Source organism: Polypterus senegalus, chromosome 6, assembly GCF_016835505.1.
Source record: "Polypterus senegalus isolate Bchr_013 chromosome 6, ASM1683550v1, whole genome shotgun sequence".
Taxonomy (NCBI): domain Eukaryota; kingdom Metazoa; phylum Chordata; class Cladistia; order Polypteriformes; family Polypteridae; genus Polypterus; species Polypterus senegalus.
The window spans coordinates 144,320,237-144,342,957 of NC_053159.1; the positions used below are offsets into that span (position 1 = coordinate 144,320,237).

The 22,721-nt window shown below is 37.3% G+C and overlaps 1 protein-coding gene across 2 annotated transcripts in view; it reads left to right on the top strand.

The window, feature by feature from the left end:
• Window positions 1–22,721, top strand: part of gtdc1 (glycosyltransferase-like domain containing 1) — a 295,974-nt gene that overhangs the window by 135,282 nt on the left and 137,971 nt on the right. For both annotated transcript variants that reach the window (XM_039757369.1, XM_039757368.1), the window contains exon 3: window positions 13,967–14,134. In XM_039757369.1, the coding sequence (XP_039613303.1) occupies window positions 13,967–14,134 (168 nt within the window). The remainder of the gene's footprint in view (window positions 1–13,966; window positions 14,135–22,721) is intronic.

The following is a 22,721-nucleotide window of genomic DNA, read 5'->3' on the forward strand; positions in this document are numbered from 1 at the left end:
CACAAGCTAACTGGACGACATAGAACTTTATTTATCTTTAGCTCCTGATGACCTGATGCCTTTCTGAAACAATGTCTTAGCAGCATTTTCAGTTGAATAAGAAGTAACTTTCTCAGACTAAATAAGGAGAAAACAGAAATCTTAGTGATTGGCAAACATGGATATAGCAAGGGTTTAAGAAATGAACGTATTCCCTTTTGTTTAAATGTCAAGGCAGAGGTAAAGAATTTAGTGGTAATTATTGACTGACCTAAAGTTTAAGTAACATATTAACCAGATTGCTAGGACTACATTTTTTCGCTTAAGGAGTATAGCAAAAGTTAGACCCTTTATATATTTATAAAATGCTGAAAAATTAGTTCATGCTTTTGTTTTTAATTGATTGGATTACAGTACTGTATTGTATTACTGTAACAGGACAACCTAAGAAAGACACCAATTGATTGCATTTAGTGCAGAATGCAGCAGCAAGAATCTCAACTAGGAAATGAAAATCTGTGCACATCTCCCCAGTTTTAGCAACATTACATTGGTTACCTTTGTCATTTAGAATTGACTTTAAAATACAAACCGGATTCCAAAAAAGTTGGGACACTAAACAAATTGTGAATAAAAACTGAATGCAATGATGTGGAGATGGCAAATGTCAACATTTTATTTGTAATAGAACGTAGATGACAGATCAAACGTTTAATCCGAGTAAATGTATCATTTTAAAGGAAAAATATGTTGATTCAAAATTTCATGGTGTCAACAAATCCCAAAAAAGTTGGGACAAGTAGCAATAAGAGGCTGGAAAAAGTAAATTTGAGCATAACGAAGAGCTGGAAGACCAATAAACACTAATTAGGTCAATTGGCAACATGATTGGGTATAAAAAGAGCTTCTCAGAGTGGCAGTGTCTCTCAGAAGCCAAGATGGGTAGAGGATCACCAATTCCCACAATGTTGCGCAGAAAGATAGTGGAGCAATATCAGAAAGGTGTTACCCAGCGAAAAATTGCAAAGACTTTGCATCTGTCATCATCAACTGTGCATAACATCATCCGAAGATTCAGAGAATCTGGAACAATCTCTGTGTGTAAGGGTCAAGGCCGTAAAACCATACTGGATGCCTGTGATCTCCGAGCCTTTAAACGACACTGCACCACAAACAGGAATGCTACTGTAAAGGAAATCACAGAATTGGCTCAGGAATATTTCCAGAAACCATTGTCAGTGAACACAATCTACCGTGCCATCCGCCGTTGCCAGCTGAAACTCTACAGTGCCAAGAAGAAGCCATTTCTAAGCAAGATCCACAAGCTCAGGCGTTTTCACTGAACCAGGGGTCATTTAAAATGGAGTGTGGCAAAATGGAAGACTGTTCTGTGGTCAGACGAGTCACGATTCGAAGTTTTTTTTGGAAATCTGGGACGCCATGTCATCTGGACCAAAGAGGACAAGGACAACCCAAGTTGTTATCAACGCTTAGTTCAGAAGCCTGCATCTCTGATGGTATGGGTGCGTGTGGCATGGGCAGCTTGCATGTCTAGAAAGGCACCATCAATGCAGAAAAATATATTCAGGTTCTAGAACAACATATGCTCCCATCCAGACGTCATCTCTTTCAGGGAAGACCCTGCATTTTTCAACAAGATAATGCCAGACCACATTCTGCATCAATCACAACATCATGGCTGCGTAAGAGAAGGATCCGGGTACTGAAATGGCCAGTCTGCAGTACAGATGTTTCACCTATAGAGAACATTTGGCGCATCATAAAGAGGAAGGTGCGACAAAGAAGGCCCAAGACGATTGAACAGTTAGAGGCCTGTATTAGACAAGAATGGGAGAGCATTCCTATTTCTAAACTTGAGAAACTGGTCTCCTCGGTCCCCAGACGTCTGTTGAGTGTTGTAAGAAGAAGGGGAGATGCCACACAGTGGTGAAAATGGCCTTGTCCCAACTTTTTTGGGATTTGTTGACACCATGAAATTCTGAATCAACATATTTTTCCCTTAAAATGATACATTTTCTCAGTTTAAACTTTTGTTCCGTGATTTATGTTCTATTCTGAATAAAATATTAGAAGTTGGCACCTCCACATCATTGCATTCAGTTTTTATTCACGATTTGTATAGTGTCCCAACTTTTTTGGAATCCGGTTTGTACTACTAATAGTTTATACAGCCTTAAATAATCTTGCCCCTTCCTATATATTTTGGAATGTCCCGCTGTACTCCAAGTTGTAACCTTAGATCTTCGAATGTAAGTCTGCTTATAATTCCAAGCGCCAAGCTTAAATGAAGTGGTGAGGGAGCCTTTTACTGTTATGCACCTAAAATCTGGAATACTTTACCTATTTAATTTTCCAGGCTAATACAATGGGTTTTTTAAATTTTTAATACAACTTTTTCATAGCTAGGCATAGAACTAAACTGCTCAAAAAAATTAAAGGAACACTTTGAAAACACATCAGATCTCAATGGGAAAAAAAATCCTCCTGGATATCTATACTGATATAGACTGGGTAATGTGTTAGGAACGAAGGGATGCCACATTGTTTGATGGAAATGAAAATGATCAACCTCCAGAGCCCTGAATTCAAAGACGCCCCAAAAATCAGAGTGAAAAAATTGTGGCAGGCTAGTCCATTTTGCCAAAATTTAATTGCAGCAACTCAAAATTGTACGCAGCACTTTGTATGGCCCCTGTGTTCTTGTATACATGCCTGACAACATCGGTGCATGCTTCTAATGAGATGACAGATGGTGTTGTGGGGGATCTCCTCCCAGATCTGGACCAGGGCATCACTGAGATCCTAGACAGTCTGAGGTACAACCTGGTGACATTGGATGGACCAAAACATAATGTCCCAGAGGTGTTCTATTGGATTTAGGTCAGGAAAGTGTGGTGGCCAGTCAATGGTATCAATTCATTCATCCTCCAGGAACTGCCTGCATACTCTCACCACATGAGGCCAGGAATTGTCGTGCACCAGGAGCCACTGTACCAGCATTGGGTCTGACAATGGGTCCAAGGATTTCATCCTGATACCTAATGGCAGCCAAGGTGCCTTTGTCAAGCCTGTAGCGGTCTGTGTGACCCTCCATGGATATGCCTCCCCAGACAATCATTAACCCACCACCAAACTGCTCATGCTGAATGATGTTACAGGCAGCATAATGTTCTCAATGGCTTCTCCAGACCCTTTCACTTCTGTCACGTGCTCAGGGTGAACCTGCTGTCATCTGTAAAAAGCCCAGGGCACCAGTGGTGCATCTGCCAATTCTGGTATTCTATGGCGAATGCCAATCGAGCTGCATGCTGCTGGGCAGTGAGCTCAGGGCCCATTAGAGGACATGGGGCCCTTGGGTCACCCTCATGAAGTCTTTCTGGTTGTTTGGTCAGAGACATTCACACCAGTGGCCTGCTGGAGGTCATTTTGTAGGGCTCTGGCAGTGCTCATCCTCTTCCTCCTTGCCCAAAGGAGCAGATACTGGTCCTGCTGATGGGTTATGGACCTTCTATGGCCCTCTCCAGCTCTCCTAGAGTAACTGCTTGTCTCCTAGAATCTCCTCCATGCCCTTGAGACTGTGCAGGGAGACACAGCAAACCTTCTGGCAATGACACGTATTGATGTGCCATCCTGGAGAAGTTGGACTACCTGTGCAACCTCTGTAGGGTCCAGGTATCACCTCATGCTACCAGTTGTGACACTGACTGTAGCCAAATGCAAAACTAGTGAAGAAACAGTCAGAAAAGATGAGGAGGGAAAAATGTCAGTGGCCTCCACCTGTTAAACCATTCCTGTTTTGGGGGTCATCTCATTGTTGCCCCTCTAGTGCATCTGTTGTTAATTTCATTAACACCACCGCAGCTGAAACTGATTAACAACCCCCTCTGCTACTTAACTGACCAGATTAATATCCCATAAGTTTCATTGACTTTATGCTATACTCTGATTAAAAAGTGTTCCTTTAATTCTTTTGAGCAGTATATAATATTCTTCAATGATCCACAATCTGTACTAGTCCCCACTATTCTCTGTTGTCTTTTCTGGTCCTTCTGTGATTTGCACCACGACAACCTTATCTAGTCAACATGCAGCCACCTGTGATGACATAATGAAGGCCGATATCAGAGATGTCCACAAGACCAACTATTTCATGTGAAGCATGAACGTTAAGAAGACTGAGTTAGAAACATTTATGTTAGGTAGAATGCCAACTGGGGACTGGGTGGACTTTTGGCATTGGAACCCCTGCAGATTTTTATTAATTAATATTATTGCCTTTCATGAATAGGTTTTCTTTTCTTGTAACTTTTTCTTGGTCTTCTTGTAAAGCACTTTAAGCTACATTGTTGTATGAAAATGTGTTACATAAATAAATGTTGTTATTTACTCTGTTACTCTGTTTACTCTTAGTTCATTCATTCAGTTTCTAAATTTAGTAGGCCAAGTAGTACATTCAGAATTGATTGACCTTCCTTTGAAGTATATAGAGAGTAGATCCTGTGAAAGTGCATACATGTAAAATAAAAATCAAAACATTTATAAGACTGCATTGTATGTAATTCCTCAAGCAAATAAAATATGCAAAAATATTTTTCTAAAGTTTATTGTACAGTACCACAGTAAATGTTTGTTTTATAAGGTTTACATTTCCTCCTGAGCAATGTTTCTTTAGCTCATAATTAAAGAGGCATATATATATATATAATATATATATATATATATATATATATATATATATATATATATATATATATATATATATATATATAATATATATATATTTTATATATATATATATATATATAATATATATAATATATATATATATATATATATATATATACGTTGGAACCTTTGGTCATGACTGTAATTTGTTCCAAAACTCTGGTCGCAACCCGATTTGGTCGTGACCCGAAGTAATTTCCCCCATAGGATCGTATGCAAATACAATTAATCCGTTCTGGACCGTACGTAATATATATATTATACGTACGTAATATATATATATTATATATGTGTAAGTATATATTTTTTTTAAAGATTTTTAAGCACAAAAATAATTAATTATACAATAGAATGCACAGTGTAATAGTAAACTAAATGATCTTGCAGTCTCTTTAAAAACAAGCCCAGTGCATTCTTTAATTGCCTTCTGGCGCTCTCTCTCTCTCTCTCACTCGCTTGCTCGCTGCACAGGGAGAGACTGAACACGTGCGGAAATCATCAGCGCATACGAACCAGAAGGGAAGGCTTGTTCGTCAGCAAAAGTTTGGCAAACTTTTTGGTCGTAACCCAAATTGTACGTGGTCCGAGACATTCGTGACCTGAGGTTCCACTATGTGTGTATATATGTATATATATGTGTATATATACATACATACAGGTTAGGATTCAAAAGTAATGAGCCTCATTTTGTTTTGACGCGAACGTACCTCACCGCGCGCCCCACTTGCCAGCGACGGCTTCACAACGCAACGGATCGGCCTTGACGGGAACCCCTGTGCGGTAGTGCGTTACACGGCGGAATGGAAAGTTCGTTAGAGCAACGGTACGTGATCAAGTTCTTCGGAGTGAAGGGGATAATCCACTACTTGGAAGTCCTGAAAAGGCTGAAAAGAAGCGTCGTGCGCAAACGAAGGGACATCAAGGACAGCTAGAAGCTTCACCACGATAACGCGCACAGCCACACTGCCTTCATCGTGAGCGCCTACCTGGCCCAGGTGAACGTTCCGGTGGTCCCCCAGCCTCCTTACAGTCCGGACGTGTCGCCTTCTGATTTCTTCTTGTTTCCGCACTTAAAATCAGCGCTGAAAGGAAAACGCTTCGACTCGATCAAGGACATCCAAACAAATGTCAAGGCAGCCCTTGCAACCATCCTGGAACAGGCCTACGTGGACGCCTTCGAGTCATGGAAAAGCCACCTACAAAAGTGTATTGATGCAGGAGGTGCCTATTTTGAAGACTATTAATTAGTCGTACCGATTAGCTTCACAAATGAGACACACGGGTTTACCGGCAATGTCAGTAAACATATACTCAGCCTCCCATCGGTTTTTAAAGGCTCTATGTTCAGAATCACCTTTTCTCTTCGGCATCGTGTGGGCTAGCTTCGCAATAACTTGCAGCATCATAAGCTAGAATTGATTAACGTGGTAAGTGTTCGGCAAGGCAGCTGAAGCGCTGCATTATGGGATCTGTAGTTTATAATGTTACCAGCGCTTCATATCCCCGGGCCATTAATAACAATAATACAGTATATAAAATGATCTCGGGGGCTGGATATAATTACACGTCGGGCCGGATATGGCCCCTGGGCCTTGAGTTTAACACATATGGACTAAATAGAACTTGAAAAGAAATATTTTTTCAAATGTGATTGCGCAATTCAGATCGAGTTGACGCGCACTACAGCACATCGAGCCCGCGTGCTATTATGGTTTTGCCTGTGTGCCTCAATAAGTTACCCTCCCCTCGCTCTTACTTTTACCGTTCATGTAATAAATACACTGAGTATGGCTTTACCAAAACAATCATTGATCGCGAATAAAGTATCCATTATTCATAAAGCTTCAATTGGTGATCTGTCTTTCTGCGTTAACCGCATATTTTTTCATACGCCTCAAACCAAGGGATGCGAGGCTAAAATGAATCGAGAAGCGCTACATACTTAGTGCATCCCTCTCGAATCGAACCTCGAAGTCAGCGCTAGAGGCTTAAGACTCTACTTTTAGCCACGCGTGCGGTTTGTCTATTTGAGCGTAGCAGTGTAATTCGGGTTTTTTTCAGCACTCTTTGGAACTGTTGCTTTTTGTCTGCGCACTGCGCCAGTTCACGTGAGCCACTGAATATGGTTTTATATGTCACCGCCGCTTCTAATTGTTTCGCTGCCTTCTTAATTATATAATGCATGTTTTCTTCAGCGCTTTTTGTAGCTCTTCCTGGTTTTCTACGTAATGCGTGATTACATGAGAGGCGTGATGATGTCACACGGAACTCCGCCCCCCCCCACGGCTTTCGAGCTCAACTCCATTACAGTAAATGGAGAAAAATTTCTTCTAGTTATGATCATTATGCGTAGAATTTCGAAATGAATCCTGCCCAACTTTTGTAAGGAAGCTGTAAGGCCAAATTTCAGCCTTCTACCTACACGGGAAGTTGGAGAATTAGTGATGAGTCAGTCAGTCAGTGAGGGCTTTGCCTTTTATTAGTATATATATATATATATATATATATATATATATATATGTAATAGGCAAATACAAAATAATGCGGCACATTGAATTTTTATCAGGGTTATTAATAAAAGTTTAATTTCTGTATTTTTTATCCTGTACAATATTACTATTTTGTTTATTGAAACTGTTTCAAGAATCATGTTAATCTCACTATTACTCAAGGGATTAAGATGTATATTTGATGCCTCTTTAAGCACTTCATCAGATTTAACTTTTTGCTATGACATTTTTTACTTATGTTTTAACTATTAAGTTTTCCTTTTTGTGTAATGTGCATTATAATACTGATCAATGCATATCCATTTACTGCATATATTTTTGTATTTGGATGATTTTTTATTTTAAATTAGTCTAAATTAAGTGTGTAGTTTTTATTTGACTTCTTCCATCACTAAATATATTTGTTCATATTTCGTGTTTGATTGCCTTGAAACATTGACTTCAATCTTATCTATGTTGAAGCTAGTATTTGTCTAACATTCTGCTGTATGTCACACAAGTAAAACAGAAAACAACATTTTTAAATTCACTTAATCCAATTCAGGGTGCTAATGTATTAGTTATTTTTAAAAAATAGAATTATGTAGAACAAGGTCTTCATCTGTTTGCTTTTATTCTTCTGTGGTAATTCTTGTTAGTCACCTGCTGAATAGGACGTAAAATTACAGATACTATTTAATATTGGACAATTAAACAATATATAAACTCAGTTATATCTTTGTTGTTGTCCTGTATTGCCAACAAATAAGCGATATGCCCTTAGGTTTAAACAACATTCAGAATCATTTTATATGTATTTTAATGTATATTATTTATCTGTCATAGGTTGTGTGTTCTTTCATACAAACCTGAACAGAACAGGATGTTCCTGAGACTTTATTATTGGCAGGAAAAGGTATAAATAGAAAAAATTTCATCTGGTTTGAATCAGTGTGGCTGTATTACTTAGGGGTGGTTCTTTTGTACGTTAGCCTTAGACTTTGATTGAAGCTCAAACAATCCAGGAAATGCAAATAATCCTTATTCTGAAGATGTACAGTGACGTGATTGTGTGGTGGTACGAATGGCTCGTGGCTTCACCACATGAAAGAAATTGTTTCAGGAACAGATGAGTTGAGGCTGGGTTTAGTTAGAAAGATTGAGCTTCAAAGCCTTGTAGGTTTGCATCCTTGTCTCAATGAGAAAGTCATGTTTTTTCTTTTTTAAAGAAAATGTTATTTTGCAAGTTTTAATACAATTCTTTTTAATCTTAAAATACTCATTACTGCAATGGAAATATAAGTTTGTCAGACATAACTTTTTATCACCAAATTGTGTGGACAGTGTCACCATGAGATGAATGTTTGAAGACTTCTGACTAAGTTAGTGAGTGTGAAAATGTACAAATGTGACAGTCCGAGTTGGTTCCAGGAGTCTGTCACAACCTGTACCTGGAACTGTTGATAACGTGGCTGAAATTAACTAGGCAAATTAGGGCATAGTACAGTATTCTTTCATAAATAAATAAATGATTAAGTCAATAAATAATCCTAATAAGAACAGGTAATACATGGAGGTTAAAAAGTGAATAAAAAGAAAAAATACTATACTTATTATAAAAGAAGTGAAAATCCCACAGGATCTGTCTTTCTCTAAAACCAAAGTTTACCTTATTACTCTCTCACCCTGACATCTCTTCAGCTCACTACAAGGTCTCCTTAGCTTGAGGATATGTCCATCTTCACATGGGCTTGCACCCTAGTCACCTTGGTGACCCTATTCACCTTGGTCAGTCACCACTGGGGGTCCATGCCCCACTCATGCCTTTGCCACTTCCAGGGACCCCACAAGCACTGCTCCATCTTCTGTTTACCGCCACCACACAGCCGTAGGGTGGGAGCCCACTCTGAGCAGTGGGTTGTTCCACTCCCTTTTTTGCTCAGCAGTAGCAACCATGCCCTCCTGTTGTGTCCAAACACGACTGCCCATCTTAGTCTGCACCAGCTTAGCAAAGATCCTACCTCTCTCTTTCTCATCTTTCTTCCATTTAACCTCCATTTTTCTTTATTTGCTTTTATTTTATATCTCCCCTATTCCCAGCACAGGCTTTTTTTTACTTCTAGGAATGCAGGTTCGCTGATTGCCGGCTTTTGGAGCACCCTTTCCACCTCTGTAGCTGCTTAGCCATGCTACCACTCATACCCATGCCCCTCTGAAGAACTAGTGCTCCGTAATTATTTATTTTTTAAAATACCCAATGCCATGGACTACTTTAATGACAACAGACCATTCAAAGGAAAAAAAATGGTGTTTATGATCTAGCATGAGATATAGGTAACCACCAAAGGCCACAGCCATCATCAGATATATAGTTTCCCAGAAGTGACTAAAATGAGGATCCATAATATGTGCAAGAGCAATTACTGAACCTAATGCTGGGCTGAAATGGAAGTCCTCTTGTTTACTTGTGAGTACTTAAACTATATGTGTTTCCTGGCAATGGCAGACAGAGACTGTGGGATACTCATGAAATTGCTTGTAGTGTTTTGATCTACTGTATATAGTGGGGAAGAGGCACAATATGGCTTCTGGCATTTTATCTTTTTATTTTTATTCCATCAGATGAAGATTTCCGTGTTTTAGTTAATTATGTCTAATTAGATTGTTTATTTATATAAAACAATACACATTTTCCTGAAAAATGTACACAAGATAAGCACATATTTTAAAAGGCAAAAGTAGATCATATGGTAAAGCAACTTTCTTTTTAAATGTTTGCTTGTTTAGCTGTTTTCCTGGTGAATACAAAAAAATCAACCTAAAAACTACATTTTGTATGTTTAGTAAACAACATTGTTATTTGCATTATTGACTTCTTATCATTAATTTGAAAATTTTTAATTTGCAAGTAAACTATAATAAAAACATTTAAATTTGGCAAAAAATACAAACCTTTGCAAAATTTACATAAAAAATGCAGTATGTCTCTCTGTCTTATTAGTGCTGTAAAGAATGAGAGCAAAAATTATGTGTATAATTAAGGATAAATAAAAATTAGTATAATATAGTATGAGGACAACCTGGTCATTACCTAACCAAAACATGTGTGGTAGACGTAATAGTATCTTCTTGTACAGGATATTTCTTTCAGTAACTGTGCTCTGTTTAATATTTGGTATTGAAGTACCGCAACACAAGAGAATCTGCTAAACCTTTATTTAAGCGTGTAACAATTAAAAAAACACTTTTAATGATAAGTAATTCAGTTAAGGCTATAGATGACAGGAAACACTGCTGTACAGCAGTCATCTTCTGCACATCCCAAAAAACAGAAAGGTATTCTTGCAGTGTTGTGGTTAGCATGGAATTTGGAAGGCACGGAAAGACCAAGATACAATGTTTTGCAAGTTGTTGTTTTAAAGTGGCAAAAGCAAGATATTTTCCTTATTTATAGATCATAGGCCACAGTGACACACCAAGCCTGTTAAGACGGCAGATTTAACACAGATGAAGAAATTGAGCTGGACACACAAACATCCCTCCATCAGACCTCCCAAACATGTGTTCTAGAGTAAATGGATGAACTGCAGCTTGTACCAACAATTTGATCAACTCTGTACTTCATCTAACAACAAAGGTGTAAATCAGATATGATATGGCACATCTGCAGAGACTCTTTCAGACAAAAAGGTGCCCAAATGGACATTCACTTTAGGTTTGTTACTGTTAACTGAAATCTAGCTGTATGTGATGGACAAAATAAGGCACTTATAAGCAAGCTCTTGATCTGTAACTAGAAGTGACTTTAATCCAGTCACCAGAGGTTACACCTGCCTTCAAATCTAGCTGCATTAATTTCTAATTTCTAAATTAAGGTTTTCTCTGGGGGGAGCTGAAAGTTTGTAATCTGTTTTCTTTGTGTTAACTGAAAATTGAAGATCTGTTCTCTTTGGGTGAGTCGAACACTGTTGATCTGTTCTATTTGTAAACTGAAAACTGACAAGTCACTCTCTTCAGGGTGAGAAACCATCAACTCTCTGTGGAGAGAAAAGTTCATAAACTTTCTTTGACCTGCAGGCTACTCACCGTGGAACCTTTGAGCAGGACGTCCTGAACAGCTTAAGGTTGGGTGCATTCCATTGCAGAGCACAGTCCAACATAGGTTGACACTCCGACTATATCAGTATAGAATAGCCAGTTAACTTAATGTGGATGTGTTCAAAATGCTTAAGAAACCCACACTACCTTGGGAATACTGTGTAAAGGTCACAATGAAGACAAATAACCACTTTGGAACTGAGCCTTGGTCCCTCAGGGAGGTTTGGGGTGACTGAAGCAGTAGTGCTAACCATGTTGCTGTTTTTACACCCTTTATTTCTGTATTTATTTGTTTTTCAACAAATCATTTTTAAAATAATCCTTTCAAGATTCTCTGTAATTTCCATATGATACCTAATTTTGAACTAACAATGGGTACTTTTACTCTGATCACCTAGTGGAGAAAGAGTTTTATGTAATTAGACATGCAGACAGCATTATGGGAGAGTGATTTGCTTTACTGCCAACTTTACTTAAACTCTAGTTCTAACTGCCAGCACCCCTTTACTGTAAACGTGAGTTTATCAAAAAGACATATGGGTAATTTAATGCAGGGTGAACAAACATGGAATGAGTACAGAAATAGGTCCCTTCTGTGCCACATAACATTCTCAAACCCACTTACTTCAGGTATGTGGGACATCAAAGTCCATAGCATGCCATATTCAGGCAGACATGTTAAAATTGTTTGCACAGGAGCAATTTAGAATCACCAATTAGCCTAGCACTCTTCTTTTTGGGATGTGATAAATAAATAATTGGACACGCTCGCACTGGGGAGTGGAGCAGGTGCAAGCAATTGTATGAGAAGATGGCTTGTCTCTGGTTCTGTGTGTTGCCTTGCCAAAATGTATGGACTGCCTCATTGTCTCACGATCAGCCAGGCGTGGTAAGCAGGTGATTGATAAAAGGGGGAGTGAACGATTGGGGTGGGGGTTATAAAGAGAGAGACAAAAAAGAGAATGCAAACCAAGCCAAGAGATCAGCATTGGGGTGGAGAGAGAGAAGGAGCCAGCCTGCTCGTATGGGGAAACACAGCACGGTTCTTGGTCCCGCGACAGAGAGAAGGATTGGCGCTCTAGAGATGGATTGTCCCCACTGATTGTTCAGAGGAGTGGGTGCAATCGAGGTGGCATCCTCTCCAGGGATCTTAGGTACTAGAAGACAACCAACCCAGAGCAGGCTGGCCAACAACGCCTGAGCAGTTACATTGGGGGTCTGGTTGGAGAGGACTGTGGCTGTTGAAGTCCCCACCAGCTTAGCAAGCAGTGGGTGAGCTAGGGAGACTAAGAGTGAGTTGTGCTGTGCTCCTCCAGGAGTGAAAGCAACATTGACCCAATGACTGTGATGTTTTTTTTAATTCTCATTTTAAATCTTGTTTTTTTTTATCTCAAGGATTTTCACTCTTTTATTGGATTATTTATTTATTAACATTTTAAAGCACTGCAATTTTGATCACAGTTTTGGTTTTGGACTAATTTTAATAAAAGCACATACCGATTGCTTTGTGTGCATTTGTCCTCCTCTGCCAAGGTCATCCCGGTCATAACTATCGATGGTGTTGGGTTCAAGAGGCTCCCAAAACAGAAGTGGGAGCATGGAGACAACCTGCACAATCACAGAGAGTACATCCCATTTAGACATGGGGGTGGAGTTGTAAACTCCCTATTGTTTAAACAGGTAGTGTATTTCATGTGATAAGTTATTAAAATTATACTTCTATAAATGACAATTGGAAGACAATACAATCCAGTAAGCTATGGTAAAGTTGAAAGCTATAATATAGGTATAATGAGTCTGTTGCTTTTAAATCATAGTGCAGCATTAAATAGAACAATGTTTCTCGAGTTTGTTCAGCACAGAACATGAATGCTCAAGATCACAGATTGAGACCAGGCCTCTATGTGAAGGTGTCTGCCAAGTTCAGATATACACCTAAGCAATTTTATCGTAGTCTTTCCTTTTTCTCAGTATACCCTCACAAGCTATTTATTTCTAAAAGAGGCAACAGGAATTGTAAACTTTTCCCAACTGAATTTGATTTTAAAGAATGTTTTTTGAGTCTTTCCTAGCTTATCTTATGGCCCTAGAGCATTAATATTACTGCCAGGGTGCATGAAGTTCTTATTGCTGTGTAACTGCTACATTTTCATTGACAAGATTGTGAAGTTGTTTATTCATAAATTCTGAGAAGAGATTACAAGCTGCATACACATCGTTGTAATCAATATTAGTTACAGCCTAATTAAACACAATTGTATTTATTTGAATATATGTTGAGCCAACACAATGTCTTGTAAATACCATATATATCATATCCTTATGCTAAATCATATTTATATTGATAGAAAAAAGTTATGAAAGTTCTTTCTTTGTTTTGCACTTGAGATGTGCATTGCTTCCTAAAATTGGATAAAAAAATAGTGATTAAAGAATATGTTTCATTTTGTTTATACACTGAAACTGTGTTCCAAAGGGTGCAATGCAGAAAGATAAACATTTTAATTATGTATTGTTATAAAGAAAAATATTCTCAAGCAGTTTTATTTGTGAATGTTAAGTTGTCAGAATTGTGATTGTCAGATGTCAGGTGACTGTACTGAAGTTGTTTATTAACCCTAAACTTACATTGTCCTTTTTTTCTTCCCCCATAGAGTTCTTTTTACCAGTTCTGTTCTTAACCTTGCTGAGTTAATTGCCCTGAGACCAGATCTAGCAAAACTGAAAAAAATTCTTTACTTTCATGAGAATCAACTTATATATCCTGTCCGGAAGAGCCAGGAAAGGGATTTTCAGTATGGATACAATCAAGTTCTGTCATGGTATTGTAGTTTTCTTACTTCTAAATATTTTGATATGCGGTGCAAAGAAATTAATTTCACTAGGTTGATATCGGTTGCAGACTTTTCTCCCATCAACTATTTCCAGTTTAAGAGAACATGTCATTTTATTTGTTGCTTGATAATTAAAACTTGAACACAACAGTCATGTTATATATACCGTGTTCTATAAATCAAAGCCTTGCTTTAATTTTAGAAAAAAGAGGTGGAAACAGCTATTTTGTTATGTAGGTTTTTTTCTTGGAAACATTATTGAAGTTTTTTATTTTTTTAAATACTTAATGGCATTGATTTTGGCACTGAAACGTATTTGTCTCCCAGAAAAAAATCTCAACTAGAAAATAATGAAAAATATATAAAATGTTGTATGACCCTCAATAATTCTGAAAAAAAAAAACACATTTCAACATTGTCTTAAATATATGTCAACGATATAAACTTACTTACTCAGTATTTTTTAAAGCTTACTAGTAATTGTTCTTTCTTTTAATGCAATGCTGTATTAGTAGCATAAATTTCTTTCGGTGAAACTGTGAAATCATTTATGACACAACTGTTGACACAGTAAGTATGTATCAGATCTTTCTGTCTTGTGCACATGTGTTTAAGGTCTTATGCATACATAGCTAACTAGTCAATGGAAATTATGCCACTGTAGCCTTCCTGAAATGCTAAGGAAGATACAGAACTTAAAATTATCTGTCAAAGTAAAAGAAAAATCTAAACAAAGCAGTAGCTTTTTTTTTCCATTTCTGTGTGAGTCACTTCTCTCATCATTTCATCTTGTGCACAGTACTGTAGTTCAAATATTTTTAAAACATTAAATTGTGGTCTTTATTATTTAAAATTTGTTTCTAAAATACATAAAGCCCATTTATTAAAAAAGGAAATTTATGTCTAGATGCTTTTCACGCATAATTTGCAAAGTTTTCTATACATGTTACTTAACTAATATGAAATTCCAATTTTTTATGTGGCTCATGTAGTGTTCTGTCAAGCCTGTAAACTGTCAGTCACTAACTATTACTGTTTCTGCTCACTCTCATTCATTATTTTCATTGTTATGACTCTATAAAGTTCCAGACTTAACTGATGATTTTCCAGATTGAGAAAATACACTATTTACAAGGCTTTACTCTTGATGTATAAATTCCAGTGCAGCACTAGTAGCCATTTTTACAAATCACAAATTTGAGTATATAGTGGGCTTTAATGATTTGCAGTAGGCTCTGGCATTCAATTCATAGCTTTCTCATCTCGGCTCTTTTCTCTGTCTTAGTGTTGTTTTTCCTCCAGTTAAATGATAGTACTCTAGTAAATGACTCCTTCCGAATCTTTTCTTAGCAGTTGTGCTCTTTCACTCTATTTTTTCCAAAAGGCTATTTGAAGAGGCTGTTTTTTTATGACTGGCATAACAAATATGTAAATATTGTAAAGTGTTAAACATAGTAAGTACAAATGTTAAATTTAAATACACAATGTAAGGTTTGACACTTGAAAGTGCAACTAATAAGAAGGACCTAGAAGTCATATTGGATTTATCACTGTCTACATCCAGACAGTGTACAGAAGCAGCTATCAAGAAGGCTAATAGGATGTTAGATTATATATTATGATGTGTGGAGTACATGTCAAGGAAGGTTTTGCGTAAGCTATATAACACACTAATGAGGCCTCGTCTACAATATTGTGTGCAGTATTGGTCTTTGTGGGGAAAAAAAAACAACAAAAAAAAAACACATATAGCAACACTAAAGAAAGTCCAAACAAGAGAGACTAAGCTAATTCTGGGCCTAACAGGTATGAGCTGTGAGGAAAGATTAATGGCATTAAAATGTTTCAGTTTAAGCAAATGGAGATTAAAAGAGGATATCAAGAGGATATATTTTTATGGGACTTAATCTGGATCTGAGCTGTTTTTTTGAAACAAGTTCTTCAACAAGAGTACAAAGACTCACCTGGAAACTTTTTAACGGTATATTTCATACATACATTAAGATATTTCTTCACACAGAAAACAGCAGACACATGGAATAAGTTACCAAATAGCGTAGAAAGCAGTAAGACTTTAGGGACCTGCAGAACTTGACTTTAGTGTTGATCGACAAAGTGTTTTTCATAAGCTGTATTTGCTGTTAACCCTGTTCGCTGAATATTTTTCCAGAAATGAACCATGCTCTGGGTCTATGTGAACATTGTTTTCCCAGTGCCATGATGATGCCAGTGTGACATCAGAGAGCTGCATGAGCCACGTACAGAACTTTCACATTTACATACTGTAATATCATTGCCACTCTGCTTTGGGCACGTGTGATGTCACTACTGATCTCAGTACTTCCAATAAAATGGATGCTTCTCAGTACTCCAGCCTTCCTTCCACACAGCACACATTTAAGGAAGAAGAAAATAAAATTCAGTATTTTTATTTGATGAGTACATTAGCTGATCATAAATTTTTACATTGACTTACGCAAAGGTTATGTTCCATCACTACGGATACAAGTCAATATGGGCATATCTAAATAATTATAGGGAAGACGTCAAATTCTGTATAGTGTAAAATACAATAGTATTACTCATATCTAAGTAAATCTCCTTATTTTTCAAAATTGTCATTATTGTAGAGTATTGAAGAAAATGAGCGGTGGACGGACACACAGACATAAGCAGTTGTTTAATGGTCCTTGAAAGGACTATTTATTGTCTCATTAAGAAAGGACCCTGATGAGTTGTTGACCTCGAGAAAGCCTGTTTTCCTCTTTGTCTTCAATTGTGATTGGTGTCCTCGTCGTTCTTCAGTTTTTTTCTTAAGGCATTTAAGAGCCATGATGCACTTGCCTTTATGAAAATGTTACCTTTGAAATATGAAACTGACACAGGAGACATAAGTAAAAAAGACTGGATGCAAGGAGCTGGTGCCAAATATGCTGAGAAACTGGTAGCAAAATGCTTTACAGTAACAGTGTTTTTTTTTTTCTTAGTATATAGAGAAAGAACACATTAACATGTAATAATAAAAAGTACATGGATGTATATCTGTAGCATATCAGATTATTTAGCTGTTAAATACATATACAGTGGTGTGAAAAACTATTTGCCTCCTTCCTGATTTCTTATTCTTTTGCATGTTTGTCACACAAAATGTTTCTGATCATCAAACACATTTAACCATTAGTCAAATATAACACAAGTAAACACAAAATGCAGTTTTTATATGATGGTTTTTATTATTTAGGGAGAAAAAAAAATCCAAACCTACATGGCCCTGTGTGAAAATGTAATTGCCCCCTTGTTAAAAAATAACCTAACTGTGGTGTATCACACCTGAGTTCAATTTCTGTAGCCACCCCCAGGCCTGATTACTGCCACACCTGTTTCAATCAAGAAATCATTTAAATAGGAGCTGCCTGACACAGAGAAGTAGACCAAAAGCACCTCAAAAGCTAGACATCATGCCAAGATCCAAAGAAAATCAGGAACAAATGAGAACAGAAGTAATTGAGATCTATCAGTCTGGTAAAGGTTATAAAGCCGTTTCTAAAGCTTTGGGACTCCAGCGAACCACAGTGAGAGCCATTATCCACAAATGGCAAAAACATAGAACAGTGGTGAACCTTCCCAGGAGTGGCGGCCGACCAAAATTACCCCAAGAGCGCAGAGACGACTCATCCAAGAGGTCACAAAAGACCCCAGGACAACGTCTAAAGAACTGCAGGCCTCACTTGCCTCAATTAAGGTCAGTGTTCACGATTCCACCATAAGAAAGAGACTGGGCAAAAACGGCCTGCATGGCAGATTTCCAAGACGCAAACCACTGTTAAGCAAAAGAACATTAGGGCTCGCCTCAATTTTGCTAAGAAACATCTCAATGATTGCCAAGACTTTTGGGAAAATACCTTGTGGACTGATGAGACAAAAGTTGAACTTTTTGAAAGGCAAATGTCCCATTACATCTGGCGTAAAAGGAACACAGCATTTCAGAAAAACAACATCATACCAACAGTAAAATATGGTGGTGGTAGTGTGATGGTCTGGAGTTGTTTTGCTGCTTCAGGACCTGGAAGGCTTGCTGTGATAGATGGAACCATTAATTCTTCTGTCTACCAAAAAATCCTGAAGGAGAATGTCCGGCCATCTGTTCGTCAACTCAAGTTGAAGCGATCTTGGGTGCTGCAACAGGACAATGACCCAAAACACACCAGCAAATCCACCTCTGAATGGCTGAAGAAAAACAAAATGAAGACTTTGGAGTGGCCTAATCAAAGTCCTGACCTGAATCCAATTGAGATGCTATGGCATGACCTTAAAAAGGCGGTTCATGCTAGAAAACCCTCAAATAAAGCTGAATTACCACAATTCTGCAAAGATGAGTGGGCCAAAATTCCTCCAGAGCGCTGTAAAAGACTCATTGCAAGTTATCGCACACGCACAGTTATTAGGTTCAGGGGGCAATTACTTTTTCACACAGGGCCATGTAGGTTTGGATTTTTTTCTCTCCCTAAATAATAAAAACCATCATTTAAAAACTGCATTTTGTGTTTACTTGTGTTATATTTGACTAATGGCTAAATGTGTTTGATGATCAGAAACATTTCGTGTGACAAACATGCAAAAGAATAAGAAATCAGGAAGGGGGCAAATAGTTTTTCACACCACTGTATGTATTATAACTTACATATGCACGGTACCCTTAAACAGCTGGCAGTGTAGTCAGTTTTGTTTGGAATTCACATGGTGCATTAGGGCAGAAATAAGAAAAGACACCAGCTACCGACCTGAGGCATAAATACAATTGGATGTTACTAGATGAGACATATGTCCATGGATACCTGTACTGCCACCAGATATATTATACTGACTTGTGTGTGCTGGTAGTTTGGCTCCACATGGCTAATTTGCTTATGTAATTAGCCATGTGCTGTAGCCCCATACAAAAAAAGCTTTAAAGGAGCCTTTCCCATTCCCCTTCCAACATCAGAAAACACAGGACACGGTTTGAGGTAATAAAAACAAAAAATCTGTTACTACTGTATTTATAAGGCATTGATGGAAAAAGAAAATGTGAAGCATCTTTACAGATGCATATGAAACAAAAAAGACATTTCTGTTGCACCAGAGCTTCAACTTCAAATAATGGAAACAGCTAGTCCCACATTGCCGGTTCGCAGCAAGGCCGAGTGGAAATCTATGAGTGCAATGATCTATATTTTATTTACTTATTGCTAATTTGTGTCTGTTTGGCATATTCGGTTTGTGGTATTTGTTCCCCCTCTGTTCTTTTGTTTGTGGCACGGTGGAGCAGTGGCCTTACAGCTCATATCACATATTTGGCCACAATAATTGGTACAGCATACAAGGTTATTATAGTTAACGAAAACTAAAATTCAAACTGAAACTATTATTAAAATAAATTTCATTAACTGAAATAAAGTAATTAACAAAAGCAAAATAAAACACTAAAACATAACAAAACTATTAAAGTAGCTGGAAAGAAGTATTGAAGTAAAATAATAATTTACTACAAATATTCATTTTTGATTGAATATTCTTGCCGTTAGTCTTTAACCTATGTGGTCAACAAAACTTTTACTGAATGAACAGAAAAATCATGAGTAAGTCAATTTCTCAAGTGCCTGCATTTTGTTTACAATTATTCACTTGCCACTTTGCACAGGATAAATCCTTTTTGAAAATAAATTGGCACTGATCGGGAGACTGACTAGTTCATCATACAAGTTCAGCATATTGTTACTGAACAGTCACTTTTGCTTTAAAAAAGTCATTTGCCAACTCAGGAATTTTACATGGTTTGTATCACTTAGTTGTTAATGTCTCTTCTGAACTACAGGTATAGGTAGGCAAAGAGTGCTTGCCATCTGGTGAAAAACAAAACATATTAATGCATTTATTCTATATTTATGAATTTATCTGTTTTTAATTTATACCCACAGCTGAAAATACCTGATATTGTGAAAATAATCCAGTAGCAGAATTATGTTTTAAAATGTGTCCCTCTTTATTCAATATTTTTCTCTCTCTCTCAAAAGAGATAGTTGAAATATCATGTTATTTTTGTTCTTCACATCAGCCACATCATACAAATTGCATACCAGGGATTATTCCTGCCTTGCATCCAAAACTGCTGGGGTAGGCACAAGGTTTCCTGCGATCCTGCTCTGAATAAATAGGTTTAGATAATGTATTTTATGTATTGTTCCTAATCTCAGATGCTGTCTTTGTCGTTTTGTGCCTGTCCATACTCCTATTACCTACTCTTGCTGTGCTAAGTAAGAGTTTACTGTTCTTATTGCCCTTAACTTTGGCACTAAATGCTTGTTTTCCTTTGTTTACCTCAAGACAGCTAGGTGGGTTCTGCAAACTAATTCAAGCCTAAGAGCCCTGTTCTTCTTAAACCCCCATGATGTTCATGATCACATCTGTTAGAACACAGTAAAATCTATTTTGTGATTTTTTTATATCTTTCCAGGTCTTTAGGTGGCAAAATTCTGTCCATAAATTGTATGTGCCTGAGATGGAATCGGAGATTATTATGGCTGGTAGAAAATAACAATGCCCAGTATGGGAGATTTATGAATGCAGCATTGAAGGCATTCATTATAAGCACATTGCCTTGGAGCAAGATATGTTGTGTGTTGTAGATATTTGAGTAAAAAAAAAAAACCGTCAAATCTTAAAAATCACATATATTTCATTACAAATTGGCCAATTGTGGACAATTAAAGAAAAAGATATAAAGCTGCAACAGTCAGCGCAAATTTGGTCAGCACAAATGATATAGAAAATATTAAAAAAATTATAAAATTGTTCACATTCAGTGTCTATTTTTGATTATGCTTGTTTTTATCAGACAAAAACAAAACCAGATAGTAAACCATGTCATGTTGTAAGATTCTATAAACCTTAAACTTGTATTATATCCAAATCCGTTCAGTGTACACTTCTGTCTGATTGTGACACAAAACTAAACTCCATAGTAGCTCCCTGTCATAATTACTAAAACTGAAAATAATAGATATAAAAATAAAATAGAAATGTCTTTGTGAAATAAAAATGAAATTAAAACTAAAAATACATGATGAAGGAAAACTAAAACTAAACTGAATTTCCAGGTAAGGTTAGAAAAAATATAGAAATAAAAACTAATATACAAAGGCAAAACTTGCATTATCTTGCCAGCATAGTTGGTAGACTAGCCCCCAGGGATGCTTAAAAGGCCATTGCGCCTAATCCACTCAAAACTAGTTGACTTTAATGCATTTTGCAGAGTTCAGTGAATAATCCAAACATTTCTGTGATGTTGCTGAACTCACAGCGAAGCATACTCTGTAATGTTTGCTCATCATTACTTTACTTGATATTATTATGGAGAAATTAGGTAAATCAGATTGATAAGCTTTATTTGGCTAAATGGCCTATTCTACTCAAAATTGTGCTAATATTAAATTATACTAGCTGAGTTACTAGTGCTGTGCAGAGTGGAGGCAGGACCTCTGCTTTTTTCCCAGTTGATTCTGGGGTTCGTCAGTGGTGTGTTCTTGCTTCTACCTTGTTCATTGCTTATATGGACTGGGTATTGGGCAACGTCGTGGGGTCCAGCGGCTGTGGGGCATCTGTTGGTAAAGAAAGACTCACGGATCTTGACTTTGCTGACGATGCTGTGATCTTCGCGGAGTCAGTGGAGGCTCTGATCGGGGCGCTCGAGAGACTGAGCGAGGAGTCTGAGCCTGAATCTGGCCTTCAATACATCAATGTACTAACTGCTTAGTGCTTTGATCAGGTGGTGGTGGCGCAGATCACCACAGAAAAAGAACAGCAAAGAAAGTAGGGATTATTTCGGAATGCAGAGCCATGATAAAAATGATGATTCATTTCATATACAGTATATCAGGGTTACACTAAAATGCAACTATGAGAAAGCCATGTTAAAATAATTTGCAAACTATTCCAGATTTTATGTGTATAACAGCAGGAGGCTGCCTCACCACTTATTTTAGGTTTAGCTGTTGGAATTATAAGCAGACACTTATTTGAATATCTAAGGTTGTGATTTAGAGTGTAAGGTGACAGGCATTCCGAAATATAAGATGGAGAGAGATTATTTAAGGCTTTGTACACCATAAACAGTATTTTAAAGTCAGTTCTAAATAGCACAGGTAACCAGTGTAATGACATTAAAACTGGAGAGACGTGCTTGGATTTTCTTTTCCTAGTTAGGATTCTGGCAGCTACATTCTGCACTAGTTGCAACCGATTGATGTATTTTTGGGTAGTCCTGAAATGAGAGCATTCCAGTAATCAAGTCAAGTAAAAACCTGAACTAATTTTTCAGCATCTTACAAAGTTGTAAGGAGTCTAACATTTGTTATATTTCTTAAGTGAAAAAATGCTGTCCTGGTAATTAACCCCAAATTTTTTACCTCTGTCTTCACTTTTAAGGCCAATGGATCATGTTTATTTCTAATACCCCCACTATATCCATTTTTGCCAATAACTAAGATTTCTGTTTTCTCCTTATTTAGTTGAGAAAATTACTACTCATCCTCTTAGA